The sequence below is a fragment of the Stomoxys calcitrans genome, chromosome 3 (genome assembly GCF_963082655.1).
Source record: "Stomoxys calcitrans chromosome 3, idStoCalc2.1, whole genome shotgun sequence".
Classification (NCBI taxonomy): Eukaryota; Metazoa; Arthropoda; class Insecta; order Diptera; family Muscidae; genus Stomoxys; species Stomoxys calcitrans.
The window spans coordinates 173,605,522-173,628,613 of NC_081554.1; the positions used below are offsets into that span (position 1 = coordinate 173,605,522).

The 23,092-nt window shown below is 40.8% G+C and overlaps 1 protein-coding gene across 1 annotated transcript in view; it reads right to left on the reverse strand.

Annotated features, from left to right (window-relative positions):
• The window catches only part of LOC106083046 (WD repeat and FYVE domain-containing protein 3), a 118,402-nt gene that overhangs the window by 15,184 nt on the left and 80,126 nt on the right, over positions 1 to 23,092 (reverse strand). The window contains exons 6-16 of the mRNA XM_013245863.2: positions 18,553 to 19,899; positions 17,480 to 18,492; positions 14,731 to 14,885; positions 14,240 to 14,664; positions 12,977 to 14,181; positions 8,615 to 9,849; positions 8,160 to 8,548; positions 3,693 to 4,821; positions 3,405 to 3,623; positions 2,750 to 3,029; positions 2,550 to 2,680 (exon numbers count right to left, since the gene is read on the reverse strand). Of these exons, the coding sequence (XP_013101317.2) occupies positions 2,550 to 2,680; positions 2,750 to 3,029; positions 3,405 to 3,623; positions 3,693 to 4,821; positions 8,160 to 8,548; positions 8,615 to 9,849; positions 12,977 to 14,181; positions 14,240 to 14,664; positions 14,731 to 14,885; positions 17,480 to 18,492; positions 18,553 to 19,899 (7,528 nt within the window). The remainder of the gene's footprint in view (positions 1 to 2,549; positions 2,681 to 2,749; positions 3,030 to 3,404; positions 3,624 to 3,692; positions 4,822 to 8,159; positions 8,549 to 8,614; positions 9,850 to 12,976; positions 14,182 to 14,239; positions 14,665 to 14,730; positions 14,886 to 17,479; positions 18,493 to 18,552; positions 19,900 to 23,092) is intronic.

The window sequence follows — 23,092 nt, forward strand, 5'->3', positions numbered from 1 at the left end:
AAGGATTCCTTCACCATAAATCCGTAATTATAAACCTGCGATCAACATCATTATTTTAAGATTCTGGTGTCTCCGTGAGACCCGCCGTATCCTGTGGAAAATGGGTTTTCATCAAAAGCCTCTACATGTCCTCCGTTGTCTCTGTTCTCACTCCCACTTCGTCTGTTAAAGCTTGAGTTTGCACATTGGTTTTTGGGAGAAATTTTTTAATTTGGCGTCGTCATTAATTCTATTGACCTGTTCACAGAAAAGCTTCCAGGAGGCACGTTTTTCCACTTTGGTAATCTTGTTGTATTCCTTGAGCCGTGTGTAATACACATCCCGATAAACTTCCGCTTTTTTACGACGCGCTCTGTTAAAAAGTCTGCGGACGTCTTTCCAAATATTGCGAATCTTCCCGGTCATCCAGGGTTTTTCTTGGTCTGATTTTCTTTCCCGAAGAGGATTGCCTTTAACCGATCCGAAATCCGATCTGTGTTGTTGTTGCAGTAACCACATTTTTATGTGGATGTGGGGATCCTCGTCAAAGTCCTGTAGCTGAGCAAGCTCGTTTCTGTCCAAAGGACCTATCGCCGCGGGAACAGGGTGGCCATTGGTTATTTTAAGGCGCCAATAACTCGCCTTGTCATATCGACCATCATAGGCACTCAGTATTTGTGCAAGACCTGGTACCGCCCGGCCTCTCACTGAGATTCTCCGCTCGATGCCGCTGATTGTCCTCGACTGCGATTGCAGTATGGATATTCCACTATCCGCAACCTATGGACGCGCCCGGTAGCTCGCAGCTAAGCTTCTCGTGACAGCACCGGTAAACTGTTTGAACACCTAATGATACCTAGACTTAATAAATGTATCAGAGCAGTGGGAGAAGACAGTTCATCAAAATGTCTATAATAGCCAAAGGTTACTAGATTTTATCCAAGAAACAGATACTTAACGAGGTTGATTAAAGGCTATCTGATCTACGATACAAAATGTCAGCGAACTCAGGACCCGAACATAGGTTCCATAGGTCTGAGATCAGACCTCAGGGTAAGTGAACACATATACTGGTCCCAGATATACAGATGTGGAAAGATAGAAGGCTGAGCGACGCAGAGTACTGGGAAAATTGATCAGATAATCTACGTAGAATGAAAGTAGCCCTGAACCCAGCGGGATAGAGGGGCAGGCAAAGGTCGGAAAGCAGACACAATGAAGAAGAGATGATTAAGCTCTAAACAAAAGGTCCACTTCGAAGTAATGCGAAAGCGGTTCGAGTTGGAATCTGTAACCTTGGTTGATATAGGGTAGGGTTTAAGCCGATACTGTCAGCTCCAGCGAATTTCGGTATCCTTTCCCGCTATGCTGTGTAACCAATTTCTTTTTATACCCTCCACCATAGGATAGGGGGTATACCTATTTCGTCATTCTGTTTGTAACTACTCGAAATATTCGTCTGAGATCCCATAATTCTTCTTGATCGTCGCGACATTTTATGTCGATCTAGCCATGTCTGTACGTCCGTCCGTCCGTCTGCCTGTCGAAAGCACGCTGACTTCCGAAGGAGTAAAGCTAGCCGCTTGAAATTTTGCACAAATACTTCCTATTAGTGTAGGTCGGTTGGTATTGTAAATGGGCCATATCGGTCCACGTTTTGATATAGCTGCCATATAAACCGATCTTGGGTCTTGACTTCTTGAGCCTCTAGAGTGCGCAATTCTTATCCGATTCGAATGAAATTTTGCACGACGTGTTTTGTTATCATATCCAACAACTGTGCCAAGTATGGTTCATATCGGTCCATAACCTGATATAGCTGTCATATTAACCGATCTTGGGTCTTGACTTCTTGAGCCTCTAGAGTGCGCAATTCTTATCCGATTGGAATGAAATTTTGCACGACGTGTTTTGTTATCATATCCAACAACTGTGCCAAGTCTGGTTCAAAGCGGTTCATAACCTGATATAGCAGCCATATAAACCGATCTTGGGTCTTGACTTGTTGAGCCTCTAGAGTGCGCAATTCTTATCCGATTTAGCTGAAATTTTGCATGACGTATTTTATTCTTACTTGCAACAACTGTGTCAAATGAGGTTCAAATCGGTTCATAACCTGATATAGCTGCCATATAAACCGATCTGGGATCTTGACTCCATGAGCCTCTAGAGGTCGCAATTATTATCCGATTTGCCTGAAATTTTGTACGACGGATCCTCTCATGACCATCAATATACGTGTTTAATATGGTCTGAATCGGTCTATAGCCTGATATAGATCCCATATAAATCGATCTCTCTATTTTACTTCTAGAGCCCCTAAAGGGCGCAATTCTTATTCGAATTGGCAGACATTTTACACAGGTCTCCAACATATAATTTAACTGTGGTCTAAACCGGACCATATCTTGATATCGCTCTAATAGCAGAGCAAATCTTTTCTTATATCCTGTTTTGCCTAAGAAGAGATGCCGGGAAAAGAACTCTACAAATGCGCTCCATGGTGGAGGGTATATAAGATTCGGCCCGGCCGAACTTACCACGCTTTTACTAGTTTTGATTCAACTTACCAGATGCAAATTCTGACTGACATAATCACACTCTAAAGCATTTCGATGTAACCTTATAAACTCTCGGGGATCCTGTTTGGCCCAAGGAGGCAATATGACACTAAACAAAGTTTCACCATTTTGTTTAGTACCTGTGGAAGAAAAAACCAAAATGTTTATATTTTATAATAAATCAGCTAGTGCTGGATGAGGCCTCTTACCCAAATCAAAATTATTTGAATTTGTTATAAATTCAGGGAGGTAGAAAAATTCAGGTATCAACTCTTTGACATCGGCCATATTGAATTTGGAGGCCGATAGCCAGGCTTCTTTGATGCTGTGAAACATGCGATCGGCCAAATCGAAATGGCCACCTTGCAGGCGTAAAAAGTGTTGGGTGAAGGGTTCCAGGCGTACCAGATACGAGCAGACAATCATGGCAGATGAGTAATGGGTGCCATAGTGATAGGGTGGGGTCTCGCCATGGGGATCATCCCATTCCTGAGGAAAAGAAAAATCATTAGGTTAGGTTTTTTTCAAGTTTTTTTGCCTGTTGGGACGAAGATCGTTTTTTCACAATTTTTTGTTGGGTTCTCTTTCGAGACTAGACGAAAGGAACAGCCAGAGATCGCAATACACCCACCACTATGGGACGCGTTTCGTTTTGTGTTAGAAGACTTCTCAACCAAATTAGGTGTGGAGGCTTCAAAGGCCATACTTTGTGGTGGGTTGTACTTTTATCTTATATACCGTGAAAAAGTGTCTACGATGTAAGCTCAACACTAACACAATTTTGACACCTTTCACTCTAGCTGTTCTCTTCCAACGCATGTGTTTCGACTACCTTGCTTCCATGCTTTAGGTTTTTTCTCTTACCTTAAATCTTTTCTGGAATTGCTCCAATCTCTCCTCGGACTGGGCCCCCATGGGCTTGGAAAAATCACGGAATGTTTTGGGATTACTAAAGTCCAGCTCTTCGGAATCATAGTCGGCCAATATCCAAGGGAATACAGGATATTGCATGAGATCATTATAGGAACGGCCGGCCAAGGTATTTAAATGCATTAAATATTGGAAATTGGAGATTTCACCACGCTAAACAAAGGAAGAAAAAATGTTACAAAACATCGAGAAGAGATTTCAAGCCTTTCTCTTCCAACTTACCACCCATCTTTGTGTCACCGAGGTCTCGCCTATTAAACTGCTAAATATGCCCGAGGTCTGCTCCACACTGGCCGTTCTCTTTTGCCCCGCCACCGATTGCTGGGCATTATCATTAATGGCGGTGGCATGAGCCATAAAACGCTGATACACCTTATTTCTCACCTTGCGAGGAAAGCTAAGCAAATAGTTGCGTCCATCCTCGGAGAAGACCTCCAAGGCTATGGGCTGCAGCAAGTAACGCCTTTTATGCACCTCACGTATCTCCTCATAGGCAAACTTGGAACATTGTCTCAGCTTATGTTGGCGTGTAGTGCCTCCCGAGTTTGGTATTATGGGCTCATAGGCCCCTGGAGGCAAAGTGTCTATATCTTTGATCTCACGATTCTTGAGCAAGGTAAAGCCATCAACTATATAACAATGCTCTTTGCCAAAGAGCAATAGGCCCTCAAAGGTATCCAGGCCTTGTATGCGAGCACATCTGAACATAAAGGAGATTTTCTCCTGCTCCTCCAATAGGCGCAGAAAAGTCTCATTGTCAGACATGGTGGACATTTCCTCATCTTCCTCATCATCATCCTGATTGTTGCCCTCCAAGGATTCCTGCGGTTGTGCTAGGCGATGCTCATTGGGTGATTGAGGGGGGGTGGTGGTCGATCCACCCGGTTCACTTTTCGACGTCTGCAATTGGGGATGATGCTGCTGTTGACCTGAGGCTTTCGCCAATTGATTGGCATCTACGGAATGTTGGTGCTGTAATGACTGTTGTAGCGTTAGCGCATCCGTTTCGCATAGTATGCGAGGCGGCTGCTGACAATGGGTGTAATAAATTTTACTATCAAAACTAGTGGCCACTTTATATTTTAATTGACGATTGTCGGGAATCTCCAATTCCGGCCTATATGGGTAGTGCAGATAGAAGAGATCATTGCGCATGGTTTTCTTGCGCATACGATGTGGTCCCTCGGTGGTGTCCAATATCCATTTGTCCAGAGTTGAACAACCCTCGGGACCCCATAGGCCTCGTTCGCGTGTTAATTCGGTTTCGGATTGCACCCAATCCTGGTAGACATAGCGTTGTGTGTGTTGCAGCATTTGAATGTATTGTTTGCAGCGCAATTCCCAGAGATCTCTGCAAATAGAGGGAAAAATAGTGAAAAAAAAAGGAAAAACGTGCTAAAATCGGCCGGGCCAAATCTTGGGTACCCATCACCATGGATTCCGTTAAAAATGTACCCTTATTAACTGAGTTTGTATTTGAATTATTTAGGTCTCAAAAAGTCAAATTGGGTTATGGGTACTTAGGGGGACCTTTATCACCATATTGACCGATTCGGATAAAACTTGGCACTGATGTTGTAAGTCATAAGATAGGGTTTTGGGCCAAATCAGGTAAAAATTAAGACTTCTAAGGGTGGAAGAAGTCAAATCTGGGGATCGGTTTATATGGGGGCTATATCTGTTTATAGACCGATTCGGATCATAATTGGCAAGGATGTTGAAAGTCAAGTCTTTTTCCAAATTTCAGCCAAATCGGATGAAAATTGAAGCTTTTAAGGGATCAAGAATTCAAATCCGGGGATCGGTATATATGGGGGCTATATCTGTTTGTGGACCGATTCGGATCATACTTGCCAAGGATATTTAAAGTCATAACACAAGTATTTGTTCAAAATTTCAGCCAAATCGGATGAAAATTGAAGCTTCTTAGGGCTCAAGAATTCAAATGCGGGGATCGGTATATATGGGGGCTATATCTGTTTATAGACCGATTCGGATCATACATGACATGGATGTTGAAAGTCGTAACTTAAGTCTTTGTTCAAAATTTTAGACAAATTGGGTGAAAATTGAAGCTTCTAAGGGCTCCGGAAGTCAAATCTGAGGATCGGTTTATATGGGGGCTGTATCTGTTTATAATCCGATTTGGATCATACTTGGCGTGGATATTAAAAGTCATAACACAAGTCTTTGTTCCAAATTTCAGCCAAATTGGATGAAAATTGAGGCTTCTAAGGGCTCAAGAAGTCAAATCCAGGGATCGGTTTATACGGGGGCTATATCTGATTATAGACCGATTCGGGTCACACTTAGTATGGATGTTGAAAGTCACAACATAAGCCTTTTTCTAAATTTCAGCCAAATCGGATGAAAATAGAGACTTCTAAAGGCTCAAGACGTCAAATCCGGGGTTCGGTATATATGGGAGCTACATCTGTTTATTAACCGATTCGTATCATATTTGACAAGTCTTTGTTCCAGATTTCAGCCAAATCGGATGAAAATAGAGGCTTCTAAGGGCTCCAGAAATCAAATCTGGGGATGGGGTTATATGGGGGTTATTTGGAGGTTATATGGGGGCTATATCTGTTTATAGACCAATTCTGTTGTAGTTGTAGCAGTTTGTTGTGTTCTACCTTTGGTCTGCTTGATTCTGTTAAGTGTCAAGACCCAGGAACTCTGCGACTAAGGTGGGGTGCGTCCACAGGAATGTGTATCGTATTGTCCCTGGTCACAATCGGGACATACATCTTGCACGTCGGCATCAATCCTAGTTCTGTGGGAATTGAGGCGGTTGTATCTGCTGGAACGTAATTGAGCCAGAACTACTTTGGTTTTCCGGGGGAGATCAATTTCTTCAGGTGCAGTGGGAGGTGGTCGTTCTCCAAGGACTACACTCACCCGGTAGCCATTTACCGCTTCTGCTACCGTGTCTGCATGAATGTTGTCTGGACCTGCTTGATATGCCGCTTGATCTAGAGGTTATCTCTTGTAGCGCTGAACCTCATGCTCTAGAGACAGTCGGTCGCAGTTCGAAAGGCAGCATTCTGACAGATCTCAACATTATTCCACTGCGTGTCACAAAGCTGACGAGTTCACTGAAGCGCGGATTGGTATACTCTCTGAAGCCAGTCCAATCGGCCTTATTCTGATTGATAAACATCCGGCGCTCAGAGGTCATGAAGTCGGGTGGTCGGTCGACGATGAGAATTATGAGGAGGTGGTCTGACCCCAAAGAGATGACGGCTTGCCAGGATACGTTACTCAGGAGATCAGAGGATGCAATGGAGATATCTGGCGAGCTGCTGCACCTCCTCGTAATCATAGTGAGGCCATCCTCATTCACAGTGCAAAACGTGGAGCCTTCAATATGCTCTGCCAAAGCTATGCCACGCTGGTCGTTACCTAGGGGAGAGTGCCATGAAGTGTGATGCGAATTAAGGTAGACGATTATGGCCAGATAGTAACCCACATATATCGGGGTTATAAGCTTGGCCATTAATTGGGACACAGCTACCAACCGGCAGTATGTACACGTTGTATAGCTTTATCTCGGAAGTACCGGACCTGATTGCTATCCCCATGCACTCCATGTAGGGGTCACTAGCGCCATGGTGTATCACGAAGGCTAATCTCCCACCTTCATTACTTGAACGATCCTTACGTAGCACATTGTATCCGTGACAACTGTGTAAGCTGCAGGTGTTGGTCAGCTTTGGCTCCTGGATCGCTGTGACCAATATGCTCTTTCGACTAATTAAATCCACAATCTCATCGATCTTGCCACGGAGACCGTTGCAGTTTAGTTGCAAAAATGATACACTTCCCGGCACTGGCCTGGCAATATTGGGGCTGGGATGCTGCCGTTGCGTAAATTGTCGTACAGGAGAGGTCGGGGGTCATATAGTCTGACGACGAAGAAGCAGTAGACGACGACGCATGAGACCCACTGCTGGCTATATTCGCACAGCACCTTCCAACATATCCAGTGTGACTATACTCCCGTAGTGAAGTGAGGCCAGAGCGAGATCGGAAATGTACCCACTCCATGCACCGGTTACACCTCACCGACCGATGATGGAGGCGGTTCTTTCAAACCTAACAGAACTAGTGTCCGGGGTTTTTTTCAATCCCGTCGCGGACCAGACCAGCGTGCGGAGAAGGCACTCCGGGATGTGCCTCTCCCATGACGAAATAAGACGAACACTTACACTGAGGCGGCAGCCCTTGCCGATGAGGAGTTCCATCGGGTCAATCCGGTGCGCACATCCGGCTGCCATGGGATTGAAAGATCATACTTGGCATGACTATTGGAAGTCATAACCCAAGTCTTTGTTCCAAACTGCATTTGGAGGTGTTACAAACTGAATGACTAGATTAGCACAGCACATTTTATCCGTGGTGGGTATAAAAATAACCGAATGTTGAATCTACGTGGACTACATTAACTTTTTTCTAATCAGAACCGACCGCAGGGTGAAAAAGGCGAACGAGTAAACACATTTTATTGTTTGCAACTCATACAACCTGGAACTCTTCCGTGTTATGTCACCCCCTCCCCTGCCAAATCGGCTCTAGTACACATTCGAAATCCCATTACCTTCGTTAAACCCTACAATACCCAAGTACTTGTCCCCCTAACCTTTAACCTTCCCAGAATCACCAACATCTTCACCCCTTAATACTCACTTTATCAGCTGTACATGTATGCCCGTACACTCAAAGGCACACTCTCGTGACATGGATGATTTGGTGCGCACAACATCATCCTTTTTGACTTTTGTGCGACTGGCCAAGCGTGTCAAGCCACCGGTGACTTTTTGAATTTTCGATTGGATTTGATTGTGTATCTCCCAGGGAATGCGATATGAAGCCTTGCGTTCTGCATCGACATAGTTGAACCACAGTTTGGAGGCCAATTCCATAACCTGTTCGCGTGTGGTCTGCAAATCGGGCGCCTTTTGATTGTTGGGAGGTGCGGAAAGGGAGACCTTGAAGACCTCTTCAATGGCGGGTTTCTTGCAGACATACAGCTCTTCCCAGACACGAAAAGCGGCACCCACAATTAAATTGCGACCCTGCAAAAAAAGAAGAAAAGGAAAATTACCAATAAAAGAAACCATGATGGATGCTTCATTACTTACCTGTAACTGATTGAGATCCTCATCCTTGGGCTCTATGATATCCGCCTGTGGATTAACATGCCATGTGGTATTACGCGTGGTAGCTGGCTCCAATATAATCTTCATATCCGAAGTCAGCTGCAACAGACAATAGGTTAGACAGCCTATAAACTCCAATTCATGATTTCCGGCGCCAAAAATCAGCAAACGATGTGTAATAATTTTGTGCAAGGCCTCCAGCACACTCATCTGCTCTGTTATGGCCTCTGTGGGTCGAGATAACAAAAACAAAATGGTACGATTCAATGAGTGATGCAACTGCTCCAAAGTCAGCGAAGATGTCCTCCTCTTGGCTTGGGCTATGAGTTTTATGATGAAATCAAAAATATCATGGGGATTGCGCGTCAAACAACCCTGCCACATTTTATCCACCACGCGGGCGGTAAAATAGAAGACATTGGGTGCCACATGTTGAGTATGACTTTGTAAGAGGGGCACCAAAGACAAGGCAGCCTGTTCTCCCACCAAAATGTCCGCAGCCAAAAGATGATCCATTAAAGCGGTGATTATCTCAGTTTGATATTCGATCTGCAAAGGCATTTCCGAGTTTTCCGGAGAGGCATCCAATACCAAATCTATGACAGGGGTGGTCTTGCCATGCATATTAAGGCTCAACGAATCCACCACTATTACCCTAAGGAAATCTATGATGCATTTGCGCACCGGATGATTCGTCAGTTTTATGGTGGCCTGGCCCAAAGAGGTTGCTGTGGTAAGACTCAAAAGGAAACCCCCAGTCTCTTCCACTGGCGAACTATTGCCACTGTTCGGTTCAGATTCGACATTCTCCTCCTTGCTGCTATTGGGGAAGAGTACAGCTACCAACGAAGAAATGACATCTCCTGACATCATGACCGGCATGAAATCGGTTAGATTCTGATACAGGCTGAATAGTAATTGTATAATGGTTTCCGGATGACTTTTCAACCAAGGAGCCATTTCTCCGCCATGTACTATGGCCCGCACCATGCCCAGGAGTACACATACTCCCTCAGGGCATATATTCATTTTGGGTATATTCGTATTGGCTGAGACGGGCGCTCCCCATAGGAAGGACCATACACGATCCAAATCGAATTTGGTATGTTCTGTGGCCAATAATTTAACCGGTTGTCCCATAATTAGGGCAGTGATGAGGAAATATAACTCGGGTACGTCTAGGTGATATTGCATAAGCCATTCCAAAGTTTGGAAGCCTGAAAGGAAAAGAAGGAATGATGGAAGAATAAGAAAAAGCCTTCAAAGAATTTAAGGACAATATAATTGAATGCAGATTCTTTTTAAAATGATTTGAAAGGTTGGTGAATGGTTTTAAAACATAGACAAAGGACATCGAAGGACGTTGAACTGGGCAAGTGGAACAAACAAAGTGAAAGAGGGGTCTCGTAAAGACTACTTTAACATTTAATTCAAAAGTGGTCAGGTAATAATCTTAATTTTTGTTACAGACTGTTATACCTTAAATATGTGTCCAATCAAGGAAAGGGTGTTAGTTCGCAATTTTGTAGTTTAGAGAGAGATTCGTAGTTTTAGTTTTTTTACTGATTCATCAAAGATTGTTTCAAATTTGATTTTTTCATGTAAATCACATAAAAAGGTACGAATATCTGTAACTTAAAAATGCTTTTAACTCCTTCAAAATATTTGTTTTTAACTTAAAATGCTTGTAACTCCTCCAAAATATTTGTGTTTAACTTAAAATGCTTATAACTCCTTCGAAATATTTGTTTTTAACTTAAAATGCTTGTAACTCCACAAATGAGCGTCTTATCGAGGAAGTGCTGATTTCTTTAACCAGAAATTACTGTCCGTAAAGGTGTTTACACTCGACGTCCTCGCACTACACCACTTCACGCATTCCGTGATCGCCGGGATCTTCGCCTGCAGGACCGTATTATTATGGTCAGGCAGGCAGTCTAAAACAGATCTCAGTGCAAGGTGTTGAGTGACGACTAGCTTTTGTTGAGGAAATTTGATGTAGTAGGAGTTGAGTACCTATCTCTGGACACTCTTACGTTCCCGATTTCTGGAAAATGTACAAATCGATCCGGTTACTGAAGCCAATCAAGGGTTCGAGTAAAAAAAAAATCGTTTAGGCCGATGTCCCTCATCTCGCTAGTAGCCAAAACACCTGAAACACTGATCTTCTTTCAAATTTCTGAGCTATACCGTGAACTTCACAAATTGCATGACACGATAACTGCTTTCCCCATCATTATCGCACATATTAGCCGAGGTCTCAGGCAGTTCAAACGATGTTATATGATGGCCTCAGAAGCATTTCGGTTTTTATGGACATCACGGTCGTTTTCAGTCTTTATCTGAGACTAAAATTGCAGGTCACAATCTATTGAAGTGAGCCACATTAGGTAAGGTGCTATCTCCGGCGCTGTTTCCCATTCCCTTTATTCCTTTGTAACACCTCTCATTTTAGTACACTCTGTCCAAGGTTATGGCCGCGTTGCTCTTGCTCATGGCCCCTTGTGCTATTGGTTGTGGCGTAGGGAAGTATGCTAGAAAGACCGAGTTGGTCTTGTTTGCACGTAGGATTTCCTGCTGCCTGATGGTAGAGTTTTGATTTTATCTGAGACTAAAATGGTAAGTCACAATCTGTTGAAGTGAGCCAGATTAGGAAAGGCGCTATCTCCGGCGCTGCTTACCATTCCCTTTATTCCATTGTAACACCTCTCATATTAGTACACTTTGTCTAAGGTTATGAATGCGGCGCTCTTGGTCATGGCCCTTTGTGCTACTGATTGTGGCATGGGGAAGAAAGCTAGTAAGACTTAGTTGGTATTATTTCCACGTAGGATTTCCTACTGCCTTATGGTAGAGTATCAAGGATGTATGAATAAGCCTTGGAGCTGCATGGCTTAATCAGGATTGGCTAAATTCATTGGTTTGAGTCAAGGCAGTGAGATGAACTGGGGAACTTTAGAGTTAGAGAAACTTTTGCGGCGTTTTATTTATGGCACAAACTTATAGGTTCTAGGTGGGGTTTATATCACAGGCTGATGCACTGTATATTCGTCTATGATGCGAACTGTTCTGATGTATGAATATATCTGGCGGCCTGTGGCACAATCCATTTTGGTCTAAACCTGCAAGGCTTTTTAACCCGGGTGAATATATTGCGGCCACCAGCGCCCTAATGCATAGGCAAGGCAAGGTCCATGCCGGGATTGAAAAGAACCCCGGACCCTGGTTCTGTTCGGTTTGACAGAACCTCCTCCATCATCGGTCAGTGTCGGTGAGGTGAAATCGTGTGCGAACATAGAAAGCTGTGGGTTACAAGCCTCGTCGTCGTCGGACTATGGGAGAGGAAATTCCGAGATATCATTAACGCAGCATAACGGTTCAAACCAGCCGATCGAATACCCCAAGTGTGGCCCAATTTCCCTGCGCAGGCAGTGGTACGCGCAGACGAGCGTGATGACAACTGCTTTGCATGCCATCACCGCACACATTTGCCGTGGCTACTATCAGCCCAGGCCATATGGTAGGACGGTTCTATCATATGGCACTGGATCTAACGAAGGCATTTGACACGGTCAGCCATTCCAAACTATTTGAGGACATCGCCAAGACGTCCCTCCAGCCAGGCCTGAAATGCTGGATCGCGAATTATCTGTTTGGTCACCACTCATTTGTGGAATTTAGGGATAAGAGGTCGAAGCACCGTAGAGTGAAACAGGGAGTTCGCCAAGGAGGAGTTATATCTCTGGCACTGTTTAACCTCTACCAACACGTCCCTACAGCCGGGACTAAAGCGCGGGGTCGCGAATTATCTGTGTGATCGTCAGTCATTTGAGGAATTTAGGGATAAGAAGTCGAAGCACCATAGAGTGAAAAAGGGCGTTTGTTTAACCTCTACCTATCCTCCATTCTACCCATTGTCCAGATAGTGACCAGGGACCACACGACACACATCACCTGCTTAACTGCCCCGCCAGATACACTCGACTCAGACCCAGATCCCTTAGGACGCACACCATCTTATTCGCAGAGTTCTTAGATTTGGACATAATAAAGCAGACGAAAGATAGAACACAGCAAACTGCTACAACAACAACATCAGCAGGCTGTGAGCTACAAAACGACTATGGCACGAACACCCTATTTTACCCTATTCAGGATGATTTACCAAATCGATGCTCGGAAATATTCTCATGTACGAGGTACATGCTTAAAATTCGTTAGTGTTTCCATAAATAAGACTTGAATTGTGGGCCCTAAAGTTAATCTGGTTTAGTTATGATTGATGACAACTTAAGTGTATGTGGTTTGTTTATAGCTCTAATAAAACTCCTCCACTTTACTTACCCGGTATATTCAAAGCTGCCGTCTTCACTTCACCCGCTATATGGGTGGGTAGATGCTGCAAAACATTTGCCGTAGCCACAATGACAGTACCAGTACCCGTTGAGGGCCTAGAATTCAATTGTTGTGCTGCTATGCCCATAGACTTCTTTTGGGAAACCATTTCGGTGAAACGTAGATATCCTCCATTATGGGTGGAATCACGAAAACGCACCAGAAAACTCTCATTGGCACAAACGACCACCAAAATACGCACAGCTATGATGACAGTGGTAAAGTGTACATTGGGTTGCATGAAGAGCAAAAGCCAATCCATGCCTAGGGTCTTAGAGATATCATCGCATATGATGTAATTGACAGTGTTGCGTGCGGTAAACAGCAGGCCATGTAACAGGGAAAGACAACGATTGCGTAGATAGATATTTTGAGCAGTAACATCATTTTCGGCAGTAGCAGCTGAATTGGAAGGATTAGGTGTAGGTTTCATGGAGGGTAAGATAAGAGATTTTTCTATCTGCTCTGCCTTGGGTAGCTTGGAAGCACAGTATTGTCCGAATAGCAAAAGATCCGAGTGTCTGGGCTGACCACCCAGCAAGGCTTCAACCAAATTGAAGAGTATCTCCCGTGTGGAATGATCCTGAATATCCACTATAATGTAAAGCAGCTTATTAAGCAGTTGCAACTCCCTCATAATCTTAACATTTTGTTTTTTCTCATTCGATTCCACAGCCAATTCCAACAGATGTTCCAGCAAAGAACGCAGCAAGCCATTTGGAGCATTATGCCATATATCAAGGTCACATAGCAGATCTTGAAAAGCGGTGACATTTGGTATGGCAGACATCTCCTGGCCACTGTTGACAGTGCCCACCAGGCCAAAGGTTAGATGGAGGATATGAGAATTCAAGAGATTCTTCTTTTTCTTGAAAAACATGCCCAAAGTTTGATAGCAACGCTTGCGATCCATTTCACTTTGGGCAGCACGATTGCTGCGTACCACACAGGTAAGGGCTTTGACCCCAGCATACAGAGACTCCACATCCTGGGCCATGGCTATAATGCCCAGCAGGACATTACAGCCACCCACGGTGTCAATCATGGCTGAAACGGGGTGTGGACTAAAGACGCGCACACCTAGGTAACCTACCACCACACCACCCAAAGTGCGACCAGCTCCAGCCAAATGACCAGCAGAATTGTGGAGAATCCTAAAAAGAAAAAAACAATTAAATGAGGTTTCTCTAAGATCTCCCCATAAAGACTTACTTTATGGGTGTGGCATTCTCATGCGAGTTCATGCCCAATTGTTTGGCTATGGATTTGTTATCAGCTCGACTATAGACCTTGCGTATCTTTACCAAAGTTAGCTGCGATACCGCCTTGGCATTTAGACCCAATAGCACTTTCTCCTCAGCCACCAGAGGTCCCAGAGATTCTACCTTCTTGCCCAATTGAGGAGCCTGCAGCGAGCCCATGTAATGCGGTCCCAAATTGTATATGGTCTGCACTGTCTGTTGATTGACCACATCTTCCAGCAGATGGCAAACACCCTGCTTCCAGCATAAACGTGAATAACGCCTCCATATGGGAGGAGTGCCCAAGTAGCCAAAGACCGAAGTGGCCACTGGTAGATTGGCTGAACCTGCTCCAGGATTTTGTGAGATATAATGGAGTTTTTGAGAGTGGAGAGGCTGGAAAAGGCAGAGAGGTGATTAATTTAAAAGTTTTATTTTTAGTTTTCAATATGAGAGGCTTACCGTTCCATCCAAATACAAAGACAAACTGGAATTTTTAAGTACAGCTCGATTGAGCACCACCACCAAATGATGCCATTGCCCTTCGTGCAATAAATCAGGACACCAAATTCGTGCACTGTTGTCATCTGAACCCTCGGGTTCCCAATCGCCTAGACCTTAAAGAATTAAAACAAGCAAAAATATGTTAAGTTCGACCGGACCGAATGCTGCGGAAACCTCCACTATGGATTCTGCTTAAAATTTAATCGAGAGATCAGTTTATATGGGAGCTTAATTAGATTATAGACCGATTTAGAACGTATTTGGTACATAACAGAATAATACGTGCGAAATTTCAGCCAAATCGGACAAAAATTGGGGCTTCCAGGGGCTTAAGATGTCTGATTGGGAGCTCGGCTTATATGGGAGCTATATCAGGTTATACATCGATTTGAACCGTACTTGGCACAGTTGTTGAAAATCGTAACAGTATACTTCATGAAAAATTTTAGCCAAATTGAATGAAAATTATGGCTTGTAAGGGCTCAAGAATTCAAATCGGGAGTTCTAACTAAATCTGAACCGATATGGCCAATTTTCAATTCTCAACGGCCTACATCAATGAGACTCTCTGTACAAAGTTTCAAGCGGCTGGCATAACGCGTTTGGCGGCTATCGTGATTTCCACAGACGGAAGGAAGGACTAACGGACGGACGGTCAAGACGATCAAGAATATTTACTTTATAGGTTCTCAGATCAATATTTCGAGGTGTTATCAACGAAATGACTAGATTAATATACCCCCCATCCTATGGTGGTGGATAAAAAAATAGTCTATATGTTTTCATGCCAGTTCTCTTTTCTACAACCGTCTTGCAATTCTCTCTCTCCATCAACACTCTTTTTCGCAATTCCCTCTCACAATTAGCAAACTCAACTTTCTCGTACGCAATTCTCACCCTCTCTCACTCACATTTCACTATCGCTCTCACAATTCTCTCTTTCGCTATCCCAGTCCTATGTTTTTCTTAAAATCCTCCTACTCTTCCACAAACTATGCCGTATCTCTCAAATAGCTCTCTCACTCGCTCACATAATTCTTTCTCAAATATTTCTCTGCCACATTTCTTTCCATTTTTATAAAATTATCTCGACGAACTCTATTTCACGCAATTTTTTCCTTCTTACAATTCTTTTTTCATTCACAATCTTCTATCTCTCTTACATTTTTCGCTGACTCACCTTCCCTCTTGCCAACAATTCTTCCTCTTATACAATTTTCTCTTCCCCTCACATAATTCTCTCTCATGAAACTGTTTCAAATCAGTCTCAATTTCTCATTCTCTCTATCAATTATATCTCATTTTCCAGTCACACAAAACATTTTCAATTTTGGCTCCCTCCATGTCTCATCCACTAGTAAACAATTTCCCACTAGTCTCTCCACCACGAACACTTTGCTCTCTCTCTCTCTCTTGCATAAAATTCTATCTTCCTCTAATACAATTTTCTCTTCCCCTCACATTATTCTCTCTCATGAAACTATTTCAAATCGGTCTCAATTTCTCAGTCTCTCTATCAATTACATCTCATTTTCCTGTCACACAAAACATTTTCAATTTTAGCTCCTTCGATGTCTCACCCACTAGTAAACAATTTCCCACTAGTCTCTCCACCACGAACATTTTGCTCTCTCTCTCTCTCTCTTGCATAAAATGCAATCTCCTGTTTTTCCTTCACACATTTCTACCACTCTTTCACATAATCACTCTCATTATTTCATCTTCTTCAACTCTCAATCTAGATATTCTCTATCTATTGCAGATCTCTTTCACAACATCTCAATTCGCTCTCTCATTCCGTAACACACGCTTTCACTCGCATAAAATTCTTTCTCTTCTCTATGCACAATCAAATTTCATTCTTGCGTCATCTTCAACTCTCATTCTAGTAATTCTCTTTCTATTGCAAATCTCTTTTACAACCTCTCCCAATTCGCTCTCTTATTGCCTCACATTCTGTAGCACAATCTCACTTTCATACAATTTTTTTATCAGCTCTCTCTCTTTCTGTAAACCTCTTCGCTATCAATATTCTGCCTCTCTTTCTCTTCGAATTATGTTTCTCACTATTTCTGTTTTATACACAATTCTCTTTTGCAAGCACAATTCTCCCATTTACCCACATTCTTCCTCTTTCCTTTGAAACACCCTCTTAAGATAATTAATCTAGCTACTTTCAATCTCTAATCTCTTTCTCACCAATCTCGCATTATTTCTCACTCTCTCTCTCTCTCTCGAAAGCAATCCACTGTCTCTATCTATCTGTCTCTATTAATCTATCATTATGCTCCCACAATCAGCATTCACACTACTCTCACATAAATTTCTCTCTCTCGCTCTCTCTCTTATGTAACATTTTCTCTCTTTCTCCTTAAATTCTTTCAACTATCCTCTCTCTCTATTAATCTATCATTATGCTCCCACAATCATCATTCACACTACTCTCACATAAATTTCTCACTCTGTCCCTCTCTTAAGTAACATTCTCTCTCTTTCTCCTAAAATTCTTTCTACTATACTCTGTCTCTATTAATCTATCATTATGCTCCCATAATCATCATTCACACGACTCTCACATAAATTTCTCTCTCTCCCTCTCTTATGTAACATTCTCTCTCTTTCTCGTAAAATTCTTTCTATTAACTTTCTCTCTTCACACTCCCTCAATTTGTTTCTCTTTTCCTTAACATTCATTATTTTTACTTACTTTTACTGGGCGTCACCAATGTCTCTTGCGTTGATACCACAATGGCCTTATCTCTGGCCGATAGCAGTATGGACAGGCATACCAAATTCTCTTCCCGGGGATTGTGTATGGTCCTCACCAGCGTCAACAAACGCACGCAATGAGGATCTGTTTTGGGATCAGAAAATTTCTCCACACAAAACCAAGTGGAAAAGGAGAGTCCAGTTTGGGGTGGAAAGATACGATCTCCTGAACCTATACCGCCTATGGTATTAGAGTCGATGGTGCCTCCTGCGGTAGCTGTTGCCTGGGGTGCCAGCGAGGGCAAATATAAGCAACCAAATCCTTCGGCTGACATATCCATTTCCACAAATGGCGGTAATGTACTCGAACCATGAGCCCTAAAATCCCGAGGTGTAGTCATAGAGACCAAAGTTTTTATACGGGTCAGCGGAACCGGTCCACCCATGGTGTAGCATTTGCTTAAATCGATATTTGCACAGGACAAAGGTTCACCCAAGCGCAGAAATTCTCTCAACTCAGTGGGCTGCAAGGCCTGGGCAGCCAATCTCTCTAGAATATATTGCATGGGCACATGCAAAGGATTCACTTCCTCCGATAAGGCTCGTCGGGCTATGGTCAACAGTTGCCCTGCCAAACCATAATCACACATTATCTGCTGATTGCGCTCACTGCGCACCAAGGACTTGATGATTTCACTTAGATAGACCTGTAGATTAATGGCCAGGGTCTTTTGCTGCACATGGGTAACGCTGGGCAGTAGTTGCACCATGCACAGTACCACCCCGGGATGTACTATGCGGGGTTCTGGTGTGGGCTGTGACAAATTCAACTGGTTGGGATGTGCTGGCGGCAAAGCCAACTCCTTGGTGGGTGAACGATTGTGCTGGTCATTGAACAGAGAGATTACATTATTCAAATTGGGAGATTCAAAATTATCCAAGGCAATGCTGTACAAAAGGCGATAGACCACGCACACATAGGACAAGGAACGAGGTATGGAACCATTGAAGCTGTTAAAGGGAGAAAACCATGTAAGTTGAGTAAAAATTTCTTTGTTCTTTAAAACTTACCTATAATTCAAAATATCTCCTGAGAAGACCTCATGATAATACTTCTGTGTGGCTATGTCGGCCTTGTAGATCTCCTTAAACTCTGGCAACTCGGTGTCATTGCCAAAACACCCTAACAATCTCAGGGTATCACACAAAGATGCCGTGCAGATCTCCTGATGGAAAAACTTGGCATTGGCCGGCTCAAAACGCATGGCAGTGGCCAAGGTTTGACACACCATTTGCAGCAGCAAAACCAAATCATCTTGCGGTATTAGCTGAGCCTCGGGATCATCACTCTCCACACGATCCTCATCACAAAGTTTGCCATCCAATGACACAAAGACACTGGTCAAATAGACAAAGCCTCCTACTTTACGAAACACGGTGCGAGTGCGATGGGAATCTTTGAGACAACCCAAAAGCATATTGAGTATTTGTATCTTAAACTCCACCTGATAAGGAGGCACCGCATGCATTACGGAGAGTATGAAAAGCATATCATCATCTCCGCCGGCGGACAGTATCAACTCCCTTATAATACCCAAGGCTTGGGGTCGGCAATGCTTGAATTTGACTATATCATGTATGCACTTTGCCCCACCACTCTCTCGAAAAACATTGGCATTGTTGTTATTGCCACTCAGGAGTATGGTCAAGGCTTCCAGCACATGTTTGCCCATGCTGTCGGATAAATCTTCGCCCTCAGCTTCCTCCACCACCACAGCACTCTCATCGTCCTTGGTGATTTTGCGTACATGCTCCGCATAACGATTGAGGCAGGTGACAAATACCTCCAGGATACCCACCTCACGATACACATCCTTGAATACATTGTTATGCCTAAGCACATTCAACAGGGTTTTCAGGCACAAAATACTACAACTGGTCGAATGGTTATTCTTCAAAAGCAACGACAACGAGATCAATTCCTTGCAGGGTACAAAATTCAATTGGAACACTATGAACTCCAAGAGATCGAAGAATTTCTCTTGTATTTGGGAACCCTTCAGGTGGATTCTCTCGGTGAATTGACTAAGGGTATTCTCCGATTCCAATATAAAGTAGTTGGCATTCTCTGAATGGTAAACTCTGGAGATGGCATCCAATATTGTGCAACACAATCCGGATGAGGTGGCTCTTAGGAATACCGTTTGCAGCACTTGAAAGGCATAGATGTTGCGCACACATGTCTCCCTTGAGGTGGCCTGAGGCATTTGGAAATTTTGCATTTTAAAGAGAGCATTGATTTGGGCCTGAGGCGGTCGCAACTCATTGTAACCGCACATGCACAGGGATGAGATCATAAGGACCAGATTGCGTATGGCAGCCTGGACCTCAACGGAATGGGTGCGAGTAGTATCAAATCTGTAAGAAGAAAGGAAAAGAGAGAAAGAGAGGGAGAGATATTAAAAATATTAAAAAAATTTCCATGAAAATTCGATAATTATGAAAGATTCCATAAAAAATCGATAATCACTTAATTTTGCTACGAAAAATCGATAATCATCATATTTTCGAAAATCAACAAAATTTTTATGAATATTCGAAATTTGATCATCTGTAAACTTTCTATTCCAGTGTTTCATTTTAGTGCAATATAGTGTAAAACACGATTAACCGTATCTTGTTATCTGTTATTGCATGTTATCGATACAATACCAGTGCAACTTTGCACTGATATTTTATTCTAAACTCCATTTACATTGCTCTTTAAATCCTATGTTTCTAACAATACTCGATTAATTGCTCGATCATCTGTTTTCCCTTTACAAAATCAGCTGACGAGAGCCTTTAATCCGGATTTAATGATTAGTGTAAACGGGGTTCTATACTATATAGTGCAAATCACCATTAATCGTTTCTTACTATCTGTTATTGCATGTTATCGATACAATACCAGTGCAACTTTTCACTGATATTTTATCCAGATAATCTTACTTGCACTGCATAGGACTAAAATAAAACACAGCATATGAAACCTCGATAACCATTAAATTTTCTATGCAATGGTTACCATCTATTTTTGTGAAAACTGGATAATTATAAAATTTCCTGTGAAAATTCGATAATCATCAGGATTTCCGTAAAAGTTTGAAAACCTTCAAACTTAACAAAAAATTTTCTATAAAAATTCAATAGGTATCAAATTAGATAAATTTCAATGAAAATCGATTATAAACAGAAAAATCCGATAATAATCAAGTTTTCTAGCAGAAGTTGATTTAAATCAAATGTTGTATAAAAATTCGATAATAATCAAATTTTCCACAAAAAATCGATAACCATAAAATTTTTTACACAAATTCGATAAAACCTATTTTAAAAATATTAATTATTCCCAAAATTTCGATAATCATCAAAAACTTTATGAATATTCGATAGTCAAAAAAATTGATAAGTCTGTAAACATTCTATGAAAATTCGATAACCATTAATTTTTTTGCGATGAATTCTATGATTGCCACCAAATTTTTGTAAAAACTGGATAATCGTAAAATTTAAAATAAAAATTCAATAATCATTAAGATTTCCATAAAAATTCGAAAACCATCAAACTTTTCAAAACTTTTTCTTTAAAAATTCGATAAAAACCAAATTCGATAAAATTTAATGGAAATCGATTATAATCACAAAAATCGATAAAAATCAAGTTTTCTATAAAAAGTTGATTTAAATCAAGTTTGGTATAAAAATTCGATAATAATCAAATTTTCCAAGAAAATTCGATAACGAAAAAATCTTATACAAAAATTCGATAGCCATAAAATTTTGTGCACAAATTCCCTAATTATCCGATTCTCAATATATGAATAATTTCCAAACTTTGTGTGAAGGTTTTATATTTGTTTATATATATTTTTAAAATTGAGTAATCGATAATAATTAAACTTATAAAACTTATAATTAATAATATAAAAAATCGATAAAATTAATTCTAGGAAAATTCGATAAATTTTTTGTAATGTAAATACGATGTTTAAAATTTTAAATGAAAATTCGATCCTTTAAATTTTAAATTCAAATTCCAAATCCAAACTCAATATTAAAAATATTTTTATTCGATAACAATCAATTTTTTATAAAAATTCGATTCTACTAAAATTTTCTATGATAGGTCGATAGTCGATATCAATAAGCAATATCAAACAACTTTTTTTATGAATATTCGATAATAATAAATTTTTTCATAAAATTTCGATTCTACTAAAAAATTTTCTATGATAGGTCGATAGTCGTTAATTTTTCTATCAAAATTCCGCATTCATCAAGTTGTCCATATAAATTCCACAATATTTGTTATCGAAAATTCAATCATTATCGAAATTTCTTGAATAATTCAACATAAAATTCTGTAACCTTCGACAATTCTAAAACTTTCAATAAAAAATCATTAACCAAAAATTTTATTTTAAAAAACGATAACCCTGAAAATGTTTATTGAATTTCTAGAATAATTCAATAATAAATAGTTTTAACATAAAAATTCGATAACAAACAATTTTTCTGTAAAATTTCAATAAAAAATTGATAAACATCAATTTTATTTTAAAAACGATAACCCAGAAAATGTTTATCGAATTTCTAGAATAATTCGATAATCAACAAGTTCACCATGAAAATTTAATAACCATTAAGTTACCTGTAATAATTGGAAAATTCTCAAACTTTCGACATAAAAATCGATAACCATCAATTTGATTTTACAAACGATAACCCTGTAAATATTTATGGAATTTCTAGGTTTACCATGAAAATTTGATAACCTTTAAGTTTTCGGTAATAATTCGACAATTCTCAAATTATCAATAAAAAATCGATAACAATACATTCTATTTTAGAAACGATAAGCCCGAAAATGTTTATGAAATTTCTAGAATAATTCGATAATCAACAGGTTTGCCATTAAAAATTTAAAATCCTTAAGTTTTCTGTAATAATTCAGCAATTCAGAAACTTTCAACCCAAAAATCGATAACCATAAATTTAATTTTAAAAACGATAACCCAGAAAATGTTTATCGAATTTCTAGAATAATTCAATAATCAACAGGAATACCTTAAAAATTCGATTAAAAAATCGATAACAATCAATAGTATTTAAAAAACGATGACCCAGAAAAAGTTTATCGAATTCCTAGAATAATTTAATAATCAACAGGTTTACCATGAAAATTCGATAACCCTCAAGTTTTCTGTAAAAATTCCAAATTTCTCAAACATTTAACAAAAAAAAAACGATAACCCAGAATATGATTATCGAATTTCTAAAAAAAATCTATAATCAACAGGTTTACAATGAAAATTCGATAACCTTCAAGTTTTCTGTAAAAATTCAAAAATTCTTAACTTTCAATAAAAAATCGATAACCATCAATTTTACTTTGAAAACGATGACCGAGAAAATGTTTATCGAATTGCTTAATAATTCAATAATCAACAGGTTTACCATAAAAACTCGATAAACTTCAAGTTTTCTTTAAAATTTTGAAACTTTCAATAAAAAACGATAACCATATATAACCCAGTAAATGTTTATTGAACTTCAAAAATAATTCAAG